We start from the raw sequence: 20,736 nt of genomic DNA on the forward strand, positions 1-20,736 counted from the left end.
CAGGTATGCTATCTCATTTAATTCCCTAAAAACCCTGAAGAGGGGAGGGTGGAGATGATCATCCTCATGAAATCCAGTTATTAGATGACACTGGCAAGGTCCTACACCTCATAAGATTGGAGACCAGAGGCCAGGTGATTTTCCTCCTGGTTGGAAGACTCTTTCCAGCAGGACAGCACCAGGGGAAATGATATCATATTACAAACGCCCACTGCTCACAGCCTGGGCCTTATGGATGATGAGAGGTGCTCTGTGTCTCGTGTCTGCCTTTTTCCTACTGGGCTGTGGCTTATGGGGCCATCGACAATTAACAGGAACTCTATTTTATTCCCTTCCCACTGCCTTGATTAAGGCAATAAGAATGTTTTGAAAAGTTCACTTACATATTCATAATTATGTACTGAGCACCAGCCCTGTCCCAGTTGGTGTTCTGGTTCTGGGGCTGCGGCTATGAACAAAGCAGAAAAAACTCTCCCTCTCTCTGACAGTTTTGGTGGGGGGAGACTGACAATAAATAAACTGTGTACATATTGGATGGTTTCAACATTTCAAAAATATTTTAAATATACCAGGGCCTCTTACATCGTCTGTGGCACACATACACACTGTCCAAAGTACTTTTGTGTGTAAATCTGGACCTCCACTTCTAGAATCTGCCTGACTAGCTGAAATGCAGAAACACCTTTTGATGTAGTCTTTCAACATGTGTTGAGTGCCACCTATGTGCAGTCCGATACTAGGGACTTTGGAAAGATGCCGAAGAATGAGAAGACAAGGTCTTGTCTTCGGGGCTTCCCAGCCCGCTGATACAGGCATTCCCTTCCCTTAGGAGCTCCCAGCCTGTAAGAGCTGACAGTCTAGCTTAGGAAAGTAACAACTTCAGGACCCAGTTACAAAGGGGGAATCCCAAATAGGGGCAAAATGAATCCAGTCTGGACTGTTCAGAGTTGGGTAAACTGTCCACCTCATGATGATGGGGAACATGAAATGGAACACCCTAGAAGTTGCTGCTTGTCCCAACAGCCAGGAGGAGGGCAGGGCGGGGAGAGGGGGGAGGCAACCCTTCGTGGATTACTGTCACCCAGGCAAGTCTTCTGGATGAGATGAGATTTGAGGTGCTATTGCAAGAAGGAAGAGCTGGGAGGCAGGATGGGGTGGGGTGGGCATTCCAGGTAGAGGGTTCCTCCTGGGGGCCCCTGGCAATTAAGCAGTCTTGGGCACAAGCCTAAACAGTCACCCCCAATACAAATCCAGCAAAGATGGGTATGGAGAAGATGCAGAGGAAAAAGGAGGGCCAGTGGGAAGGGGGGGGGGGGCTTGGCTGGGGAGTGGCAGCAGCAAGGAGCCCGTCAGAGGTGGAGGGGATGAGTGGGGGCAGCCTGGGCCAGGTCCTCCCTGGAGCGCCCAGGTTCCTTGACAGCCCTTAAGGAAGCGAGGTGAGAAAGGGTTAAGTGTGCCCCTCCACCGCCCCAAATGCTTCCTGTGTTTGAAATCCTTCAGGTCTCCGAAACCCTCTGGCCCCCGGCCAGGCGGGCATTGTCCTGGGAGCGGTTGTGGGTTGTCAGAGCGGCCGTGCCGCCTTTGTTGTGGGGCCACCTCGAGGTTCCCTCTCGCGCCCAGCCTGGGGCTGCAGAAGGCGTGCTGGGAGGGGGGCGGCGCAGGAGGCTCGCTCCCTCTCCCTCTTCCTGCCCCCCCCCTCCAGGCCTCCCGATGACCACATGACCAAGTGGGCTCGCGGCCAAGCCACAAGCTACAAAATGCAGCCCCTGGAGTGAGCGGGGAGCATTCTCGCTGGCAGTCTGGGCCACGGGCAGCTGGAGCCTCGGCCGAGCAGCCAGCCTCTTGGAAAGAGCTTGCCGCGGTCCCCGGAGCCGCTCGCGGAGGCCCGCTTGGCCGCGCTGCCCCGCCGCAGGAGAGGGAGGCTGCAGCAGAGGCAGCGGCGAGCGGGCGCGGCAGGCGGCCAGCCCGCGGCGCAGCCGGAGAGCCACGCGAGCTCCGCGCCCGGACGCACGCACGCACGGTCCGCGGCTCGCGCCTTTCCCAGCCTCGGGGCGCCCGGCCTCCCCGCCCCCTGGCCCGGGCTGCGGCGGCGCGGCCGAGGAGCAGCATGAATCTGCGGCGCTGCGTGCAGGCGCTCCTGCTGCTCTGGCTCTCCCTGACTGCGGCGTGTGGAGGTGAGTGCGTGGCCCCCCGGCTCGCCTGCGCGCCCCTCGCCGCCCTCCTGGACCGCCGCCCACGCGCTCCCTTCCCTCCGCCCCCCGACTCGCGCGCTCTCAGCCTCCCGGGACCCGGGCGCTAGCAGAGCAGGAGCAGCCACGCGCCGGCTGCGCCGGGCCGCGGACTCACTGACAGGGCGCCCCGGGCCGGGGACCGGGCCGGCCGGGGCGACGGCTGTCTCCGAGAGGGGGCTTGGCTCGGTCTCGGGCATCACCCGCCTGGCGCCTTGCCCCTCCCGACGGCTCCTTGAAGTCCGAGGAGCTCGGGGCCGCGGGCGTGCGCCCAGGGTCCTGCGCCATGCACCCCACGTGGTGGAGGGTATGTGCCTGGGGGGAGCATGTCCCGCTCCCCGCGGATCAGTGGAGGGAGCCTGACCTGAGCCTGGGGTCTGGCCTCCCGAGTTGAAACTTGTCCGGCCCCTGGAGGTTAGGGGCCGCGCTCCGGTCGCGGGGCGCGGGCCACTCGGGATGATGTGCCAAGATGCAGACGTGACACTTGTTGCATAGGCAGGAGCGCGCGGCGGGGGCGGCGGCGTGGAGCCCAGCTGTTGCTCCTTTCAGCCCGCATGGGAGCAGAGGCAGCCTTCCCCAGGCCGAGCTGGCAAGGCACAGCCAGGCTGGTCTTCTCTCCCCTTGCCCCAAGGTCTTATCCGGTCTGCTCTCCTGCTCCTGAACAGGAGGTCCTCCCCACAGACTCCGCGCTTCCCCGGACCCTCCTTCTTGGATATCCTGGCTCCAGCCTTTTACTCAGCTCTGGCACAGGCACGCTTCACCTTAGGTCCCCTGTCTCCAGGCACCACACGAGGAAACATAACGCCTGACTTGACACCTCCTTGCAATTCTGTGAGGGGAAGACCATTCTCCCCCACCTGCACCACACCCCCCCTCACCTGGCATACTTGGCACTGGTGCTCCCTTGCCCTCCCCAGACCTGGTCCCAGCGATGCCCTGGCAGCCCCAGCCCAGGCTGCCTTTCCCCTGTGTGTCAGTGTCTCCTGGGGCTGTCAGCTCCTACCTCCAGCTGCCACAGTTCTGTGATCTGGCTGTCACTGCTGCCTGCCTGGCCCCACACAAGGGGAAGGCCAAGACCCGGTGGACCAATGCCAGTGCCAGGGCTGGAGTCACAGAGAGGTGGGAGCAGAGGGGAGGAGAGGGCGGTGCAGTTTCCTAGATGAAGGGCATGGGGCCCTACTTAGTTCAGACTCCCCAGAGCAGGAGGATGGCCTGCAGCCCAGGAGCCATGGAGGGGCCTGGCGAGTCTCCACCTCCCTCTCTGCTCTTGCCTTTCGAAAGGGCCTTCACCCTGGGAGCACAGCCTGGCTTCTCAGGAAGGTGCATAGGTTAGCTCTGGCACCCCCTGCCTTCAGCTAGCTGTCCAGTGGTCTTCTTTAGCGCCCAAGTGCTGCAGGAGCCTCTTCCTTGGTAAGAAGGGAGCAGCCTTTTCCTCAGAAACTCCTGTCAGGCAGGTGAACAGAGAGCAGAAGATAGGGATGAAGAACACCGTGTGGGCTTGCCCTTCAGGTGCCTTCCATCTAGTGCAGTTGGCACGACGAGACACCCACAGGACACCACCACCAGCAAACAGTCCTAAGTGGTACCGTCAGGGAAGAAAGCGTGGATACAGAGAGGGGGTCCTGGAGGAAGCTGGGGCTTCCTGATCTGCCTACTTGGCGCTCCCCCAGAGGTTATGGGGAGACCCTTGGGGAACTGACTACTACTAGGACACTTTAGGGGTCCAGCCGGTAAAGGGGACAGCTAGTTTCAAGGGAAGGGAACACTGTGTTTGGTGCAGACCCTGTCACCTTTTGCTTTAATTCACCCTTCTTTATTAAGTCCTCTACCTTTGTGCCCTTATTCGGTAAATTTATTGCTCTCACCTTTTGCTTAAGCCTAGCACTGGACACTGGGCTCTCACAACGTTCTCCCCCTCATGACATCTCTAGGAGCCAAGGAGGGACACTTTTGTGTAGGTGGCCACCAGCCAAGGATCCAGGTACTCATGTCCTGCTCCTCCTGCCTCCCGTCCTGGGTCAGAAACAGGGACCCCAGAACCACCTTGCCCTTGGCCCAGGCTTGCATGTTCTCCCCAGCCAGAGTCTCCAGTCAAAGTCTCAGAGGCCCAGGGGGTGCCTGGATGGCACAGTCGGTTGAGTGGCTGACTCTTGGTTTCACCTCAGGTCATGATCTCAGGGTCCTGAGATGGAGCTCCCCACCCCCCACATCAGGCTCCATGCTCAGAGAGGAGTCTGCTTGAGAGTCTCTCTCCGTCTCCCTCTGCCCCTCACACTCTTGCTTACACCTCCCCTCTCTAATAAATCATGGAAAAAAAATTCCCAGGCCTGAAAATCTTGCTTCCTCCCCAATGCACTCTGTCCTGACTCGGAATGTCTGCGCCTCCCCCCCCCTCACCCAACACACACAAACTCCTCCACTGCTTCCTGACCTGAGATACACCTTGCTCTTCTGAGTCTGAGAGCTACTGGGCCAGGGAAAAGTGACTCTTGCTCTTATCTGAGCACCCCTCTGCCCCTCTCCCTCCTTCTCCTCCTCCCCTCCTCGGCCCTAGCTCAAAGCCTGCAGTCACAGTGCTAGTGTGAGGACAGCCTAGTGTACCTCACCCTCTCCACTCCATCCCAGTTCCTAAGTGCTAAGCACTCTTGTAACCTGAGTCCGGCCTCTGGGGCAGAAGACTAACGCAAGTGAAGTGGAGGGCCAGGCTGCCAGGGTGTGACACGTCCAAGGTCAGCAAAGCTGGCATGGGAAGATAGCTCAGGGCACTGGGGTGGAGGGCTGAGCAGTCCAAGGACAGATGCCTCAGCAAGGAGAGACCTGCAGAGCCAGGAGGGGGCATACCCAGCAGGGTCCCCCCCACCAAGCACTCGTGAGGGCTTTTAAAGCAGTCACCAGATAGACTAGATGGTGAGAGGAGAAGCAGCCGTGTCGTTCCTGGTGAGGCTGGCATGTTCCTGAAAAGTCACACGCACCTCTTTGTATGCCAGCAGGGCTGGAGTTCAGGCCTCGAGAAAAACCAATCCCTGTTCAGCCCTGCATGCAGCTCTCAGTATGGAGAGGCCGAGGCCTCATTCTGCTGGTGCTTCAGAGAGCAGGGGCTCCAGTCCCTCTAGGCTTCAGATTCCTTGGGGCATTGCCCCCAGCCTCCCTCGAAGCAGCACATGAGTTAGAAGAAAATATTTAAGTGCACTGAGGAAGGCCCCCATTTCTGAAGGGTGGTTCTGTTGTGCAGCCAAGACCTCCGCACTGATGCGAATCTACAGCCTCTAAAACGGACAGGAGAAAGCCCACATTTCGGGTGTCAACTTATCGTAGGGGAAGCCAGATGCAGAATCAAAAGCAGAAGGAAACAAGTGCATGATGGGATCAGGGTGTGGGAGGAGCTACAGAGCTCTGGCTACAAAGAGGACAGTGAGCCCCCTGCCTAGGAGGTACAATGTGCCGGGGCCTTCTGAGTGGCCACTCTCTAGAGCTTGGCTGAGTGCTCAGTCAGTTCAAGGTAGTTCTTCTCTGCTGGCTTGGAGTCTAGATGTTTCCCTGGCCAGAGTCTGAGCCACCCTCCCATCCTGGTTTTGGCCTCCCCCCACTTAGGGCCTTTTACTCCAGCCCTCCTTCCCTTACTGCCACCAGCATTCACAGTCCTTGGTGCTGAATATTTGGAGGTGATACCCTACCCATCTGGGCACTCTCCATGCCCACCCTACCGCTGCAGCCGTAATCTGCGTCATCGGCCCACATCCACTCCGCCCCTAGCAGTCAGGGTCACAGACTCAAGAACCAAGGCCTCACACGATCAAGGCCCCTAGGGTCCTTCCCTGCACCTGGCCACACCCTCAGCACAGTCCTTCCTGCCCTGAGTGTGCCTTTGGTATGGGACTCCTCATCAGCATCATTCCTACCCCCCTCAGTGGTCAGGGAGGGCCTTGAGGGGACCCCAAAACATAGGGCAGAAGCTGCAGCAGCTGAAGTCAGGGGTGGGGATGCTTAGTGAAGGTCCTTCCCTCTTCTCTTCTCTTCTCTGCTTCCCTGGCCCAGCCCTTTTGCAAATGGCTTTATGATAGACAAAAGTGGCCTCCTGCCCCACTGCCCCAAAGTGTGAACATAATTTATGTTTTCATTCTTGTTCCGTGGGTAGGTTTTAATTCTCACTGGGGTAGGAGCTGATGCATTAACCCACCCCAACCAGAAGCACAGAAATGTGGCTGGTAAACTGTAGGGTCCTAACAGGTCCGTGACTTTTCTTGGAGAAGGCGAAGTGGGGGACTAGAATGTGTGCATGTGCACAGTGGGCTTGTGTGTCTGAGACAGCAGCAGGCCCCCGGAGCCTGGGTGGGGAGGGCCCAAAGGACAAACCTCGCCTGCTTTTGGCCCAAGAGGAGGATAACTGCCTGGAAATTGTGTGCAAACGGAGGAGAAATCACTAGAGCCAAGGAGCCAACAGAGGAACCAAAGCATGGGGATGCTGGAGGAAGGAGGAGGGAAAGGAAGAGCAGCCAGGGGTATGACTGGGGGGCTAGCAGCCAACGGGTGGTGATATGGAAACTGTGAGCTAGTTGTGGAGATGCCCGGATGGGTGGAAATGGGGCTTCGGGGGCCGGGATATAGCTGAAGGCGAATCCAGTGGTGTGGGAGGAGAGAGCATGGGATTTGTGATCACTGACCTCAGAAGCCATATTTCTGTAGGCCAGCCCTGGACTGGGCATTGCACAGGTTCCCTGCAGTCCGCCTTCTGCCCAGCACCATCTCACCTCCCTGTTCGGCCTGCTTCCAGAGCCCAGGCTTGTTTCCGGAGCGCAAGCTCGCCTTCCCTGGCTGTGCAGCAGCCTTTGCGAGAGCCGGCCCAGGTGACTTCTCCATCACTGCACCCAAGAACGCCCAGCACCACTCGGGTTCCATTGTCAGGGCTTGGCCTGGCATCGGGAGCCTTCTCCTCCAAGCCAGGTGTGGGCAGATGTAGAGCAGAGCGCCAGAAAGCTGGAGAGAAGCCACCAGGAATCTAAATGGCAGGAATTACATCAGACACGGGGTCGAGTGTGATGTGGGGATGCAAGATAAGGCACTCGGTAGGTGAAGGTGCCAGCTGCAGGAGTTCACACTGCTCCTGACGACCAGACTCGCTGCCTCAAGTGACCATTCACTCATTGGTTCACTCATCCATTCAGATAATATTTCTGAGCCTCTAAGAATATATGACTAGCACCCAGCTTAAGGTACACAGAGACACAGGGTCAGAGACAACCCCCTCCCACCCCAGCCATGCCCACAGGGAGATTACAGGGATCTCCCTGTGATCAGCAAGGGAGCCTCGGGGATGCCAAAAAACTGATGAGATGCCCAGGGGTGAGGGATGGGGGTCTCAAGTCCTCAAAGGTGGGTCACCTGCAGATTGAAGGATGTCAGAGGACAATGACATGATGTTCTGGGTTTGCTGTAGAATACTTCCACAAAGGAAAAAAAAAAGGGGGGGGGGATAACGAAAGCCTCTGTGAAACCACCTGGATAACTGTTGAATCTGGGTGATGGGGACATGGTGGCGGGGGATTCATTTCATTGTATGTGTGAAATGTTTTTAGTAAATATGTTGCCAGGGCACAATGAGGAGTTTCTGCTTGCTGCGCCCTCACCAAGGGCAGACATATGCCCCATCCTCTACCCACATGTTCTAAATGAAGAACATGTTTGTGCCTGCCAGAAACATGGTAGAACTGCCAAAGGGGCGTAAAGTCAGCTCCATACATTGCAAGATGTGAGTAGTAGGTTTTGGCCCAGGCCAGTGTAAAAATGGCAAACTGTTCACCAAGATGGAAGGTCAAAGCAAAGAAAAGCCTTGATGAGGACTACCTCTGCCCATTCGCATCAGCCCTCTTGGCTAACAGGCTTTCCTCTTCCCGCAGGGCCCCTGCCGCAGCCTGCTGATGGCAAGGGGCTGGAGGAGGGCAGCGTCCGCCACCTGGTGCAGCCCAGAGGCTCGAGGAATGGACCGGGGCCCTGGCAGGGCGGTCGGAGGAAATTTCGCCGCCAGCGGCCACGCCTCTCCCACAAGGGCCCCATGCCTTTCTGAAGCAGGTACTTGAGCCTCTGGTCAGTGGGCAGCGAAGGAGCAGGGGAGGGACAGCCTGGAAGGTCGGTGACTCTGCTGCGTCTCGCAGGCCAGACACCCACACCAAGCCCTTCCAGGCCCGCACGTGACACTGGGGCTTACAGAGCACCCATCTTACCCCTTTGTTTTATGGACTTGGAGACCAAGGCCCAGAGAGGGGCTTGACACCTGGGCCTGAACTCCTGACTCCCCAGGAATGGGGTGCCAGCTCCCCTCCACTCTGCTGCCTGGGGTTGGGCAGGCTGGCCCAGTTGGAGAGTTCTAGAAGTCCTGGGGGGACCTTGTTGAGCCAGAGAAGAGTGCCTCAGGGTATCCTACTGGTGTGCAGGGTGGATCTTCACCAGAGTGGGGGAGGGAAGCAGAGTGCCTTGGGGGACAGCAGGCAGAGAAGAAGAGCTGCCCAGAGCCCTGGGAAAGAAAGAAAAATCCAAGGCAGTAGCAGAGAAAGCAGGGCCTGAGCTTGCCCCTGAGGCCTGGCCTGCTCTCTCACCCCTAGACCCCCAACAAAGTGGCACCAACTCAGGGACCTTGGGCTTTAGATTCAGGGTTGTGGGAAGAGGGAATTGAAGGCTGTCTCCTTTCCTTTCCCGGCTGGTTCCTTTGACCTAGGACACGTCGGTGACTTCTTCTCTGGTCATTTCTGTCTCTTTAGGACGGAAGAGGCCCCGGAGTGCCCGCCCCCTGTGAATCTGGCTACCCCATAGATTGGTCTGCTTCTCTGGAGCCCTCACTTCCATTCGCCTCTCTCCTCACACCTGTCCTCACTGCTGATGGTCCCGACTCTTCTCACCCACCAGCTGCCCCGAATGGCGTGGACCTGCCCCTAGTTCGGATGGTTCCCTTTCTTTCCACGGATCCGTCCAGCAACTCTTCCTGACCCTCCCCTGGACTGACTTTGGAGACCCAGCACTGGAAGGCCTGCCTTCTCCCCGGCCCTCGCCTTCCCCTAGCCCCCACCTCTCCCTGCCCAACAGCCCAAGCTCCGCCCAGCCCTTCCTTCCCTCACCGGGGCTGGGCGGGGAACATTCCCTTCTTCGGGGGGGCTCCAGAAGATCCCTTCAAATGGACCCTTCACCCTTCAAGGAGGTGCTGGTTAGAGGGGCTGGGGGCATTGATTGGGATGTGCACAAGGTGCCTTGGGGGGCATTGGAATGGGGTTCCGTCCTCTGGAAAGGGGAGTGGGAAAGCATTGGAGAAGAGGAGGACTAGCTGCTGTGGCCTTTTCCACATGCCATGTTTGGCTTCAGGAAGAGGTGAAGGAGAGGGGCCATGAAGTACTTTGTCACCTCTCTGTGTCTCCTAACACTGCCCCCCACCTCACCCCCCAACTCCCTCCCTCCCTTGCCCGCTAGTTCAAGCTCTCACTCAGGAGATGGTTCTATATCCTCCCAGGAGCAAAAGCCAAACAGGACGGTATTTTTTTGCCAAGAATCAAAGAATGTCAGAGCCAAAATGAACCTTGGTGATCACTTAGCTCTGCCTCCTTATGCAAACTCATGTAAAACCAGGCCTGGAGAGGGACAGCCACCTATTCTTATTCGGGGTCACCGCACAGCCAGAATGAGGACCCAGGTCTCCCCACTCCCACTTGATGATGTCCTCTTCCCTCTTGATGATATTTTTTCAAAACACATTGAGTGCCTTTCCCGTGGTTGGGGCTGGGGGTGTCTGGGAAGGGAGGGGCAGGCCAGCTATGAACTGCCCCATGGCGGTATGGGGACCCAGCTGCTCCTGCCTCCCTGGGCTGCCCCTGCTGGTCCATTCCCCGACCTGGGCTGAGAAGGTCCCTGGCCAGCTGCCCCCTGCCCACAGCGCTACCAAAGCCCGTGTGCTCTCCCAGGGACAGCTCAGGTACTGAGTCTCCCACGCCAGCCCCAATACTGGTTTTCGCTAGCCAGGATGTAGCCTTAAGTCATTGGACTCGGTAGCCTTCCCTTCACGTTGACTGGACCTTCTTTCCCAGTGGCCTTTCCTTAAGGGAGGGGCAAGGGGGAGAAGAAGGAAGGAGAGAAGGAAGGAAGGAAGGAAAGCTGGGAGGAAATACAGGTCTGAGCAGGCTTCCTTCTCAGACGCCTCCCAGGAGGGAGGAAATGGGAAACCAGAGTCTGATGGCCCACCTATGTATGTGTGGGGACAGGGGGGGTCAGGGCCCTCCGAGTCCCATGGTAACCCCGACGTCGCCTAACCACCTCTCCCCCTCACTTCCGCTGCTGCTAATGCTGCTGCCGCCGCTGCTGCTTCAAGGCCCACCCTGAGGAGCGGGGCTGAGCACCCGCTTCCCCCACAGCCCTCAGGCTGGCAGTGGGGACTGGCCAGGGTCCAGAAGGCCTCGTCTGCCACTGGTGCCCCCACCCGGGCTTGGGTCTTCTTTCCCCTGCTCCTTTCTGCGTCTCCTGCCTCAGCAGCTGTCCAGCCAGCCCCGTGGGTTAGGGGGGAAAGTTGGTCAAGTCCAGAGACACAGGGCAGAAGAGAGTAGTAGGTGGCTGGGGTCCTGTCTTATTTAAAATGATTGTGTATGATTCTTCTACTAATTTATACAAAGATATTAAGGCCCTTTTCTTTAAGAAATTGTCTCCTTCTCATAATTGTGTTCACTGTGTTTGTAAAGATTGTTCTGTGTAAATATGTCTTTATAATAAAGAGTTAAAAGCTGACAATTCACCCTTACTCTTGAAGATCATGTTCAGGAGGGGCATTCCTGTCCCCCGAGGTCCACAGTTGTCCCCGTGCCCATATACTGCCCTTGCACGGAGGGAAGTGCCTGCATCCCAGATCGATTCCAGGTCAAACGGCCTCGAACCACTTGGCCACAAACTCATGAAAGGAACCTCTGTGCTTAATGACCGGTTCCCATAATGTTCAGTCCACTTTTAAGTGTTTGGGCATCTGTTTGGGTGTCCTTTTTTTTTCTTCCTTTGGTGCCATTTAAAGCTTTTTACAAAGCAATTGGTATAAAGACATTCTGGTTAAAGGTGGGATTCCTACTCAAAGCTGTTTTATATCCTTGGTGGGTGTCTTCTAATTTTATCTACTTTTGAACACTTTCGGGACTTTTTAGTCAGGTTGCCTTTCCTGAAAATGGTTATGTTTCCTGCAATAAGTACACTTGGTAATGACTTTGTTATGTATCATTTTATGTTTCACAAAATAGAGCTGCTTGATAAATGAGAAAGCCTGAAAAATAAAATGCAAGGAGTTCAATACAATTCTGCCCCATCTGTCTCACTTCTTCATGCTTGCTGTCGAAACGCCAATATCTTGCAGAACAGGAAGGAGCATGGGTACATGCTAATTTGGTTAATCAACTCATTAGGTGCACACAGGCATACACAATGCAGAGTACCACCTAGCGAGAAGAAAACGGGTGTGATCAGAAAGGTGCGTTCGATAAATATTGTGGAATATTCTACAGACTTGGCAGGTATTTGGTGTTAGAAATACAGAATTTTAAGAAAGAGTCTGCAAACAAACTTGTTAAAAAGCTTGTTAAAAAAAACTGTTCAATAGGAGATAAAATAGAAAAAGTCACACACACGCATATAAAATAATCTCATCATTGACAAAATGCTGCAGATTGTGACATAGTGATTTAAAAATATGACATTATGCTGGAATTGCCTCTTAGGAAAATTGGTACAAAATGCCTTCTTTCAAAATTACTACTTTGACTTTTAGGCAAACTGGTCGTCAGAGTAACTGGTTAGGCAGAGGGGTTTAGGTGGGCTGGCTTTATGCTGATTGGTCTGTTACCTCCCTCATCACCCCCAAAGCTCTAATTTTACATGAACCAAGGAGAAGGGGGTGGTGGCAGGGCTGGGGAACTTAATACCCACCCAGAAGTGTGCAGCTTCCAGAACTCTTTTTAAAAATAACTCTTTTTATCATCCTAACGACTGGGTGGCACAGTCCCTGAGCCCCGTTTTACGAGTGAGAAATGAGAAAATGAGCTCAGAGAAGTGAAGCCAATAAGTGAATCTAGAATCTGGACTTCAAATTCTAGAATGCAAATCCTTTCTATGGTCCTATAGAAGATCCCGTAGAGGGAAGACTTAAGTACAAAGTGTGTTTGGTATTCTCAGTAAGTGCCAAAGATATAGACGGCATGCTGTGGACTGGTGGGATCACTCACACCAGCTTCCGAGGCCCGATCACATCTGGTCAAGTTGGCAGGAAGATGGTGGGCAGTGGAGGTGGGGCAGGAAGGGGAGCAGCCACCAGGGTCCCCCGGTCAAATGTACCAACTGGATGCTAGTGGGTGACTGCGAGTCTGACCCTGGGACAGAGAATGAGGGAAAGATAATTAGGTAATTAGACACCAAACCAAAAGAAGGTAGGACATATGGGTTGCCCCCTTTGGCAATATCTTGGCCAGATAAATACAGTAGGATCAGAGTAGGGGGTAGTTTTGAAATTGCAGGGGTAAGAAGGAAAAGGGGTTCACTTAACTGTTTCTGGCCCGTAAGTCCTAGACCAAGAGGTTGAAGGGTGGGGTTCAGGGGCAGAGCACTTGGAAAACAACAGTACTGGGCACCTGGGTGGCTCAGTGGGTTAAGCGGCTGCCTTTGGCTCAGATCATGATCCCAGGGTCCTGGCATCAAGTCCTACATCGGGTTCCCTGCTCCACGGGGAGCCTGCTTCTCCCTCTGCCTCTCTCTCTCTCTCTCTCCATGTCTCTCATGAATAAATAGATAAATAATCTTTTTTAAAAAAAACCCCAACAACAACAGTACTTTAAATCCACCTGGAAAACTTTAGGCAGCTTCTGAAATGACAGAGATTAGGGAGGCTAAACAGACCCAGGTCCAGACTCATGGCTTCTTAGGCTCGCAGGTGTGTGTAAAATGAGCACTAACCCTCTGGAGCCTAACATCTCAGACTCTCCCACAGCCCCTGGCTGACTTGGTACCACCAGCTAGGGCTGGGCTCCTTCATTGCGGTGGGAACTATGGGGCCTGGCCTGAGCAGCCATTCAGAAGTGCTTATATAACTTTCTTTCTCAGGCCTAAAGGTTAGGTTATTCAGCTGAAATTTCTCAATTCACAGTTTCTTTCTGACCAGAGTGAGCTCAGGCCAGCTAACTGTGAAAGAGACTAGAAGAGAAGACTTAACTATCTTCTGCTCCCGGCTCCAGAAGGGGCTGCAGACGCAGCCAGCCCTTTTCTGGAACCCTCAAATGGGAGGCCCCTCCAGAGAGCCTTTGAAAACCCGTGTTCCTGATGTAACTGGCCAGGGCTCACAGAGGGAGCCCGGCAAGGGGCTCCCTCATTGTTGCTATGGACTTCAGCCAAAGGCCGGAGCTGCATCCAGAGTATTTCCTTGAAAGTTTGAAATCAGGGGTCAGAACACTTTTTCTATAAAGGGCCAGATAGATAGTATTTCAGACTTTGCAGGGCCAGTCCATGTCTGTCTCGACTCCCCCAGTCAGCCGCTATAAAAGCAGCCACAAAGTATAAATGAATGGGTGTGGCTGTGTTTCAACCAAACTTTCTATATTATAAAAACAGGTGGCAGGTCACAGTTTGCCGAACCCTGTCTCAACTCAGCCCTTGAACTCCTGCTTGGGGCCTGAAGAGAAGACTGACATTCTACAGCGCGGTCTAGAATGAAGGGAATTTAATAAACTGATTATGAGCCGGCCTCTGTGCCATGCTAATCTGATAATAATCATACTGACAAAGGGCTTTCAGTGGAAGGGGAAGTGTGGGTCAGAGCAGGGTTCAAATCCCAGCACTACTATTCACTTATCTGTGAGAATTTAAAGGCAGCATCTTGATCTCAGTGAGCCGTGTTTCCAAATCTGGCGGGATGCTCTGCCGACTTTTCAGCGCAGTGGTCAGGTTTGAATGAAATGACGCAAGGAAAGTGTTGGGCACCGTGCCCAGCCTGTGGTACAAGCTTACCAGTGGGAGTTCCCTATCTCTGCTAAACCTTATCCTACCCTTGAGAAGTGGACAGGGAAGCCATCATTATCCCCCATTTATAGATGGAGAAACAGGCTCAGGGAAGTCAAGTCGCTTGCTCAAATTCACAGAGCCATCTGGTTCTGTCTTCAGCTGGGGTCACCTGCCGTGCCTTCGCTGGGGGTCTGCTTCCCCATCATGATTGCGTCTCGGCCCCTAGAAACTTTCAGTATTCCGGACACTGGACGCTGGAAGGGCCTCCCCAGGGACAGACAGATCAGACCCTCAGCATTTTCCCCTGTAGCAGCATTAGTTGGGAAAGCTCCTGAGCTAGGATTTCCAAGCCAGGCTCATGCTCTAGGAGACTTGCCTGTCCCTTGAGTTTCTCTCTATATGAGGCCAAGGGCCCGGAAACCTGAGATCTAGTCCTGAATCTGCTTCTGCCGAGCACATGCTGGGTAGCTTGGCAAAATCTCTCCTTGGTCCTTTCTGCCCAGGCCTCCTTGAAGGTGTGGGTGAGTGAGAATCACCCATTGTGCATAAGGTCTTATTGGGGGTCCCAGCAAACAGTGAGACAATCCTGTGAGGAATCCTGTGAGGGCCACAAGCACGTGTAGGGAGGAGCTCCGGGAGAAGAAATGGGCGCATAGCAGGAAATGGGAACCTTGGCCAGCGAGAAAGGTTACCACTGGGTTTGGAGGGTCTGCACAAGCTTCGCTTGGTCCCAGAGGCTGCCATAACCTCCATTTCATATTTCCCTCCTTGTTCAGACAAAATGCTTTGATTCCCCCTGGGTGCTAAGGAATGGGCAGGCTGTAGCCTAGCCAGCGCAGTGGCCTGAAACTAAAGGTCTGGCACTCTGGAGCCTAACCTCAGCTTGGCCAGTAACTGGCTGTGTGACCTTCAAGTTAGTTCATCTTTTGGGGGCCTTCCAGTACCTTCTCCTCACCTGTCATCATAGGTCAGGAATTTCTGCCCTCCTCACCTCAGACATATAGAATCACAGAAGAGCAAAGCCGGCAGGAGGTCATTCAGTCCCCTGAACTCCTTTGATTTTCGATGAAGAAAGTGGGACTCAAAGTGGTGTTAGCAAACATTCCAGGAGCCCTTCCTATGGGCCTCGCACTGTTGGCACTTCACCTGTCCTGACTTGTCTCCATCGCAGGCCCACCCTCTAGCTGAGGAACCGGAGGCATGGAGAGGCTCAGTCCATCTGAGGATCCTCTGTGATGTGTAAAAATGAAAGAGAAGGCACTTTAAAGGAAGGCGAAGACAGTGTTGAAACACAAAGCATTCAGTCAATAGCAGCTGTCACCTCTGTCTTGGGACTGCAGAAGCACTGTGTCTGCGGAACCAGGGGGAGGTTCGTCCCCTCACCCGCCGCGGAAGCCCAGGTTTCCAGAAAGTCAGTCTCTGGTTCTCTCCCCAGCAGGTGTGGGGAGAGGGCCCAGTGACTGGGGCGTAGCTATGAGGTTTCATCCCCCTGTGTGTGGGGTCCCAACCTTTCTCAGAGCCTAGAGTTCTCTCACCTCCTTCGGAGAACTCCCAGCTCCTCAGGTGTGGGCAAGGTGGAAAGATATGGAAAGATTTGTGAAGCAGAGGAAAGGATCACACAGGGGTAGAGAGGGGCTGGAGGAGGGGTCTCGTGAGGGAAGGCTCACCACGCAGCCCCTTTGCCTTCCTCACTCAGAGATCTCAGACACAGGTTTGGCCAGGAGTCGCAGTCTGATTTCCCTCCTTCCCACACAACTATGGACCAGCCCCCAGCTCAGCTCCACAGCCCTCTTCACCCCATCCCCTCTCCCAAACTGCCTGTTAAGCTTTAGGTCCCATGTCTTGTGCAAGTTTCCCCTCAAGTTGCACCAACATTCTCAGAACCCAAGCATAAAAAACCCCTTTTGGCCTGCCCCTACCCTGAGTGTGTGTGAGCCACAGTGGAGGAGGGGCAGTGAAGAAGACTTGCTCTTGCCTCACCTCTGGGAGGCTGAAGGGAAAGGTGTGCGGGGAGGGTGGCACAGCCCTTGTTGCCTGTGGCTTCCACGGGGCGCTCTGTACCCCTGGCTGCTCCCCTGGCCCCAGCAGGAGCTGTACAGGAGGGAGCTGCACACACAGCTCTCGGGAAGCAGAAGCTGCGAAGGCATCAGCCGAAGTCCCCCACCCCACCCTCTTCCCAGTACTTTTCTAGTCTACCAGGTTTCCCTTCCTTGGCTCTCTGCCTCTCCAGATTCTCTCCATTCTTCAAGTGCCAACCAAGTCAGCCTCCCCCAGGAAATCTTACAGGATGCTCCTCTACTCTGAAGGTCACAGCAGGTGATGCCCGGATGGGAACCTAGGTTTGTCTCCCTCCTAAGCCTGTGTGCTTGCCAACCATACACTTTCTTGCCAGACTGAGCATGGCTATACCCGCAGTGGAGGTGATGATGCCCATAGTGATGATGACCAGGGAATATAAGATTGTGCCTCCCAGCGTGGGATCTGGAAAAAACCTTGGCTCCTCTAAGTACTAAGCCTGGGTCACTCCACCCTTCCAGGCCTCAGTTTTATTGTATCTACAATAGAAATAACAATCCGTAGCTTCCTCACAGGCTTGTAGTAAGGCTCAAGTGAAGTGAAAATGAAGTTAAAATGTTTTTGAAGTTAAATGCTTGGTACACTAGACAGCGCTATGCTTGTGTGAAAAATGCCTACTTTCCAGCTTGCCTGGCAAAGTGCTTTGTCATCTGCAAAGTGCCGTAGAAATTCATTTCCCAACACTCAACACGTGCTTGAGCGCCTACTATGTGCCACATTCCTTACAACCTGGTGAGGGAGGTCCGATGTCATTCAAAAATCACAAGGAATGTCTGACAGTGACTGTGGTAAAGGCTCTGGGGGGAAAGCACAGGACTCTAGAAGCTTATGACAGAGAGAACTCAAAGTCTCGTTGGGGAAGGGGTTTGGAGATGCTTCCTTGAGGAGAAGTGGGAAGCTGAGACCTCGGGGTGAGTAGAGGTTAAGCAAGAGAAAGGGAATTAATTCCTGGCGGAGGGAGCATGCTGCTTGAGTCCAAGCAGGCATGATTTACTCTTAAACCCATTTCACAGACTGGGAGTGGGCCCTGAGAGGAGCTGTGACTTGCAGAATGAAAAGTTCCACTTAACTCCTGTGTGCTGGCTGATTCTCGTCCAGGCTCTTCGCTGGGCAGAGCTAGAGCAGGGGCCTGCCATGGTACCTAAGGCATCCTCTTCCCATAACTTGGCCAATACTCCCACCCATCAGCGCGGGGCGCTGGGTGTCCCTGGGCCAGCTTGCAGGCTGGAGAGGCGCTCTGAAAACTTCTTAGATGTTCCACTTTCCTTTTGCTCTGCCACCCTTTCTTCTTCCAGGTCTCTTAGTCTCTGGGTGAAATTCACTGTGACATGAAAGGTTGCCCCCTGCTGGCTGATCCTGGGGACTGCAGGGACTTCTTACTGCCTGAGCCAGGCCTTGGCCCAGACCATTGAAGGTAGCTCTTGAGGTCCCCTTGTCCGCTGTTCAGCACGAGGTGTGAGGGAGAGCAGACCAAGGTGGGTGTGGGGGGAAGCTGATCGAAGTTAATCAAAGCTGACACTCGGTTGCCTCTGCTGCAGGATTCTAAGCCTGTGAATGATTCAGTGGGTGTGAATGTATGTCCCATGATGTAAGAGAATGTGAGGGTGCAAGGGTGTATCTATGAGTCATGAGTATAGGTGGGCTGAGTGTGTGTGTGCGTGTGTGTGTCAACACTGCCTGGGGCAGGTGTGTATATCTGATCCAAGATGTGTACTGTACAACGCTAACCATGCTTGTGCATGGGGTATGGGTGGGGAAGGAAGAGAAGTTGCTAGCCAAGGGCACCAGGGGTAAAGTTATCCAGTTTGTGGTTTCAAAAGGCAGCAGCTGGCCCTCCAAGTCCAACCCAGGCCCTGTTTGCATCCGTACTGGATGGTCCTAGGCTGTCTGGCTCTCAGGCTGTCCCAAGGAATATTTCTTTGTCCCTGCCAGAACGCCCTGCTAGCGGGTACACACCTGCACCCTCACAGCTCCTAGGGGAAATCTTGTAGCCTCTGGAGGCAATAAGCAAATCTGATTTCTGCATGTGCTCATGGGAGAACCCTAAGGGAGGACCCTGCCCCAGCCAAGCCCCAGTGTAAGACCTCTCTGCTCTTTTCCTCTGTATACTAGTGTAGGCTTTCTGGGTGTTTCTGACCTGCAAATATTCTGATCAGTCAGTGCTGATCATGTTATGCTGGTTATTAGGGAATTTTAATGTTACCCCTGTCCCCTTCCCATACTCCCGAGGAATATATATATATTTTAACCTGGAGCTTCAGGAGACCATGACTTAGTTCTCAAGCCTGAAAGGAAGGTTGTGTGGTTGGTTTTTTTTTTTTTTTTTTTTCCAAATTGCCCCTTCAACATGGCATGAAAACATTCGTCCATCTTACTAGTCTCAGCAGGCAAAATTCCTTGGTGAGCCCATCAGCCGTCAGTTAAAAACTAGAGTCACTAGGTTGGGTTCTGAAGTATCAGATCAGAGTCTAATGACTCCCTTGGACTTTGCCCAAAGGCCCAGCTTTCTGAATAAGCTCAGAGGTAAGGGAGCTCTGGAGGATTCAAGTTCAGGTTCAAGTGAATGCTCCAGAGCAGGCCTAGCCTTGTCCTCTGTCCGTGGGTGAGGCCCACCAGCCACACCCTCAGCATTTCTAGGAAACAGCTTCTTCCGCTCCCTGGGCTTTGGTGTCAGCTCTTCCTGAGAGAAATGCAAACTGTGGGAGCTGTGTTCCCGCAGGTGACTGCTGGGTAGAGCCCTTCCTCTGCCGGCCCCATGACTTGCCCTTACCAAGGGGTGATAATTGTACCTCTTGAACTGTCTTGAGGCTCAATGAAGACACTGAATCCTAAAGCACTTTAAGGTTCTCCCCTCAGCCAGCTCCCCAGTTGGGCAGTCTCACTCTTGCTAGAATCCCTGTTTCTATATCTGGGGTGCTCAGGTACATTTGTTAACAACAATCATACATAATCCCAGTGTTGGCAGAAACCTCTGTTCAGCCATCATTAGATCAGACAAGTTAGTATTTGTTGAGCGCTTATTATCTGCTAGGTACTGTTCTAAATTCTTTACGTATATTTTCCTCACTGAATTCCCACAACAATCCCATGAGGTAGAAACTCTTATTATCCCCATTTTACAGATGAGGAAACCGAGGCTCAATGTGACCATAGCTAGTCAATTGGGACAAGATTTGAGGCCTGGAAATTTGGTTCCAGAATCTGTGCTCTTAATCATTGTGCTCTATGATTTCTACACGGTCTTCACTGGACAGTTGTTTTGCCTCTGCTTGCATACCTCCAGTGATGGGGAGCTCCTCACTTCTCAAAGTAGCCTATTCTAGCTATAGTTGCTAGAATCTTCTTGCAAGCTTTTGGTGATCCAGACCACAGAAAGATCCCAATTCCCTGAAGACTCAAGCATGGGGTAGGCTAAAAACGGAGACTACAGAAAGCAAATATTTTCCCTGGACCCTGCCCCCCCAACACACACAGCCAGACCCTCTGACCCCATTTCCTTTGGCATGCCCACACCTTCTCCTCCTGTGGAGATTGAAGCAGGAAGTAGGATGGTTCCCCACCTCACTATTCGTCTTCTGTTGAGGAGAGTGAGTGAGCAGGTATTCCTATAGTTAGAGCCCAGAGCATATACAGCGCTCATTGTATTAACAAGTGGTCAATAAACGCTGAATGAATAAATGGACAAGCGAATGAAGGACAGACTCACAGCCTCCTTTCCTGCCAGTCTCAATCTCCTGGAAGAGTTACTTTTACATTGTACTTTGAGATCCTTAGAAGCAGCTTTACCATGGTAACAAAGCCTGCCACTTTTCAGGGCCAAATTCTTTCCTCTCTCACTGACTCTGAACTTGCTCCAGAAAAGATCCTAAATTACCTTCAGTGTCCGTAGAACGGGTTACTGTCAATTGGGAGACCTGTGGAGTGTGCCCAGCCATGAGTGCATCCCCCAGCGCACATCTCCTCCGGGAAGTTCCCGGCTGATAGACCTTGCCGGGGTTTCCATGGTAACAACACTAAGCTAATGGGTTGCCAGGGTGATGGTGCAGCTACTGCTAAGATTGCACCAGGACTGGACCACACAGGGCCATCGAGTTGAAAAGAGGCTAATAACACCTTTCTGAGTCTCCATGACAACAACACTCCAGCACTGGGTAGGCTTTGTCCCAAATGCAGATTAAACCCCCACCTTCCACACTCAGCAAGGACACCCTGGGAGGCAGGCCACTGGCCCAGTACCCTGCTGTTCCCTCCCAAGACGAAGCTCTAGCCAGGGCTTATTCCCCCTCTGAGGCTCCCTCTTGACCCCAGACCCCCTCACCATACTGTTCTTCAGGGTGTTTGGCTGAAGCAGTCTGGGGTTGGGCAGTTCAGACTGTCAGGGAGAAGGGCTGAGGCAAGAAGAGGGCTCAGGCTGTTTGGCATGGAAGAAAATGGAACT

At 53.9% G+C, this 20,736-nt stretch overlaps 1 protein-coding gene across 1 annotated transcript; it reads left to right on the forward strand.

Annotated features, from left to right (window-relative positions):
* The first annotated feature begins 1,780 nt into the window (after positions 1-1,780).
* APLN (apelin) lies at positions 1,781-9,801 on the forward strand. Its single transcript, XM_059386096.1, has 3 exons — positions 1,781-2,174; positions 8,123-8,294; positions 8,981-9,801. Exons 1-2 carry the CDS (start codon positions 2,108-2,110, stop codon positions 8,287-8,289), a joined length of 234 nt encoding a protein of 77 aa, XP_059242079.1. The 5' UTR covers positions 1,781-2,107; the 3' UTR covers positions 8,290-8,294; positions 8,981-9,801.
* Positions 9,802-20,736: the final 10,935 nt, after the last annotated feature.

The sequence above is a fragment of the Mustela nigripes genome, chromosome X (genome assembly GCF_022355385.1).
Source record: "Mustela nigripes isolate SB6536 chromosome X, MUSNIG.SB6536, whole genome shotgun sequence".
In the NCBI taxonomy this organism is placed as follows: domain Eukaryota; kingdom Metazoa; phylum Chordata; class Mammalia; order Carnivora; family Mustelidae; genus Mustela; species Mustela nigripes.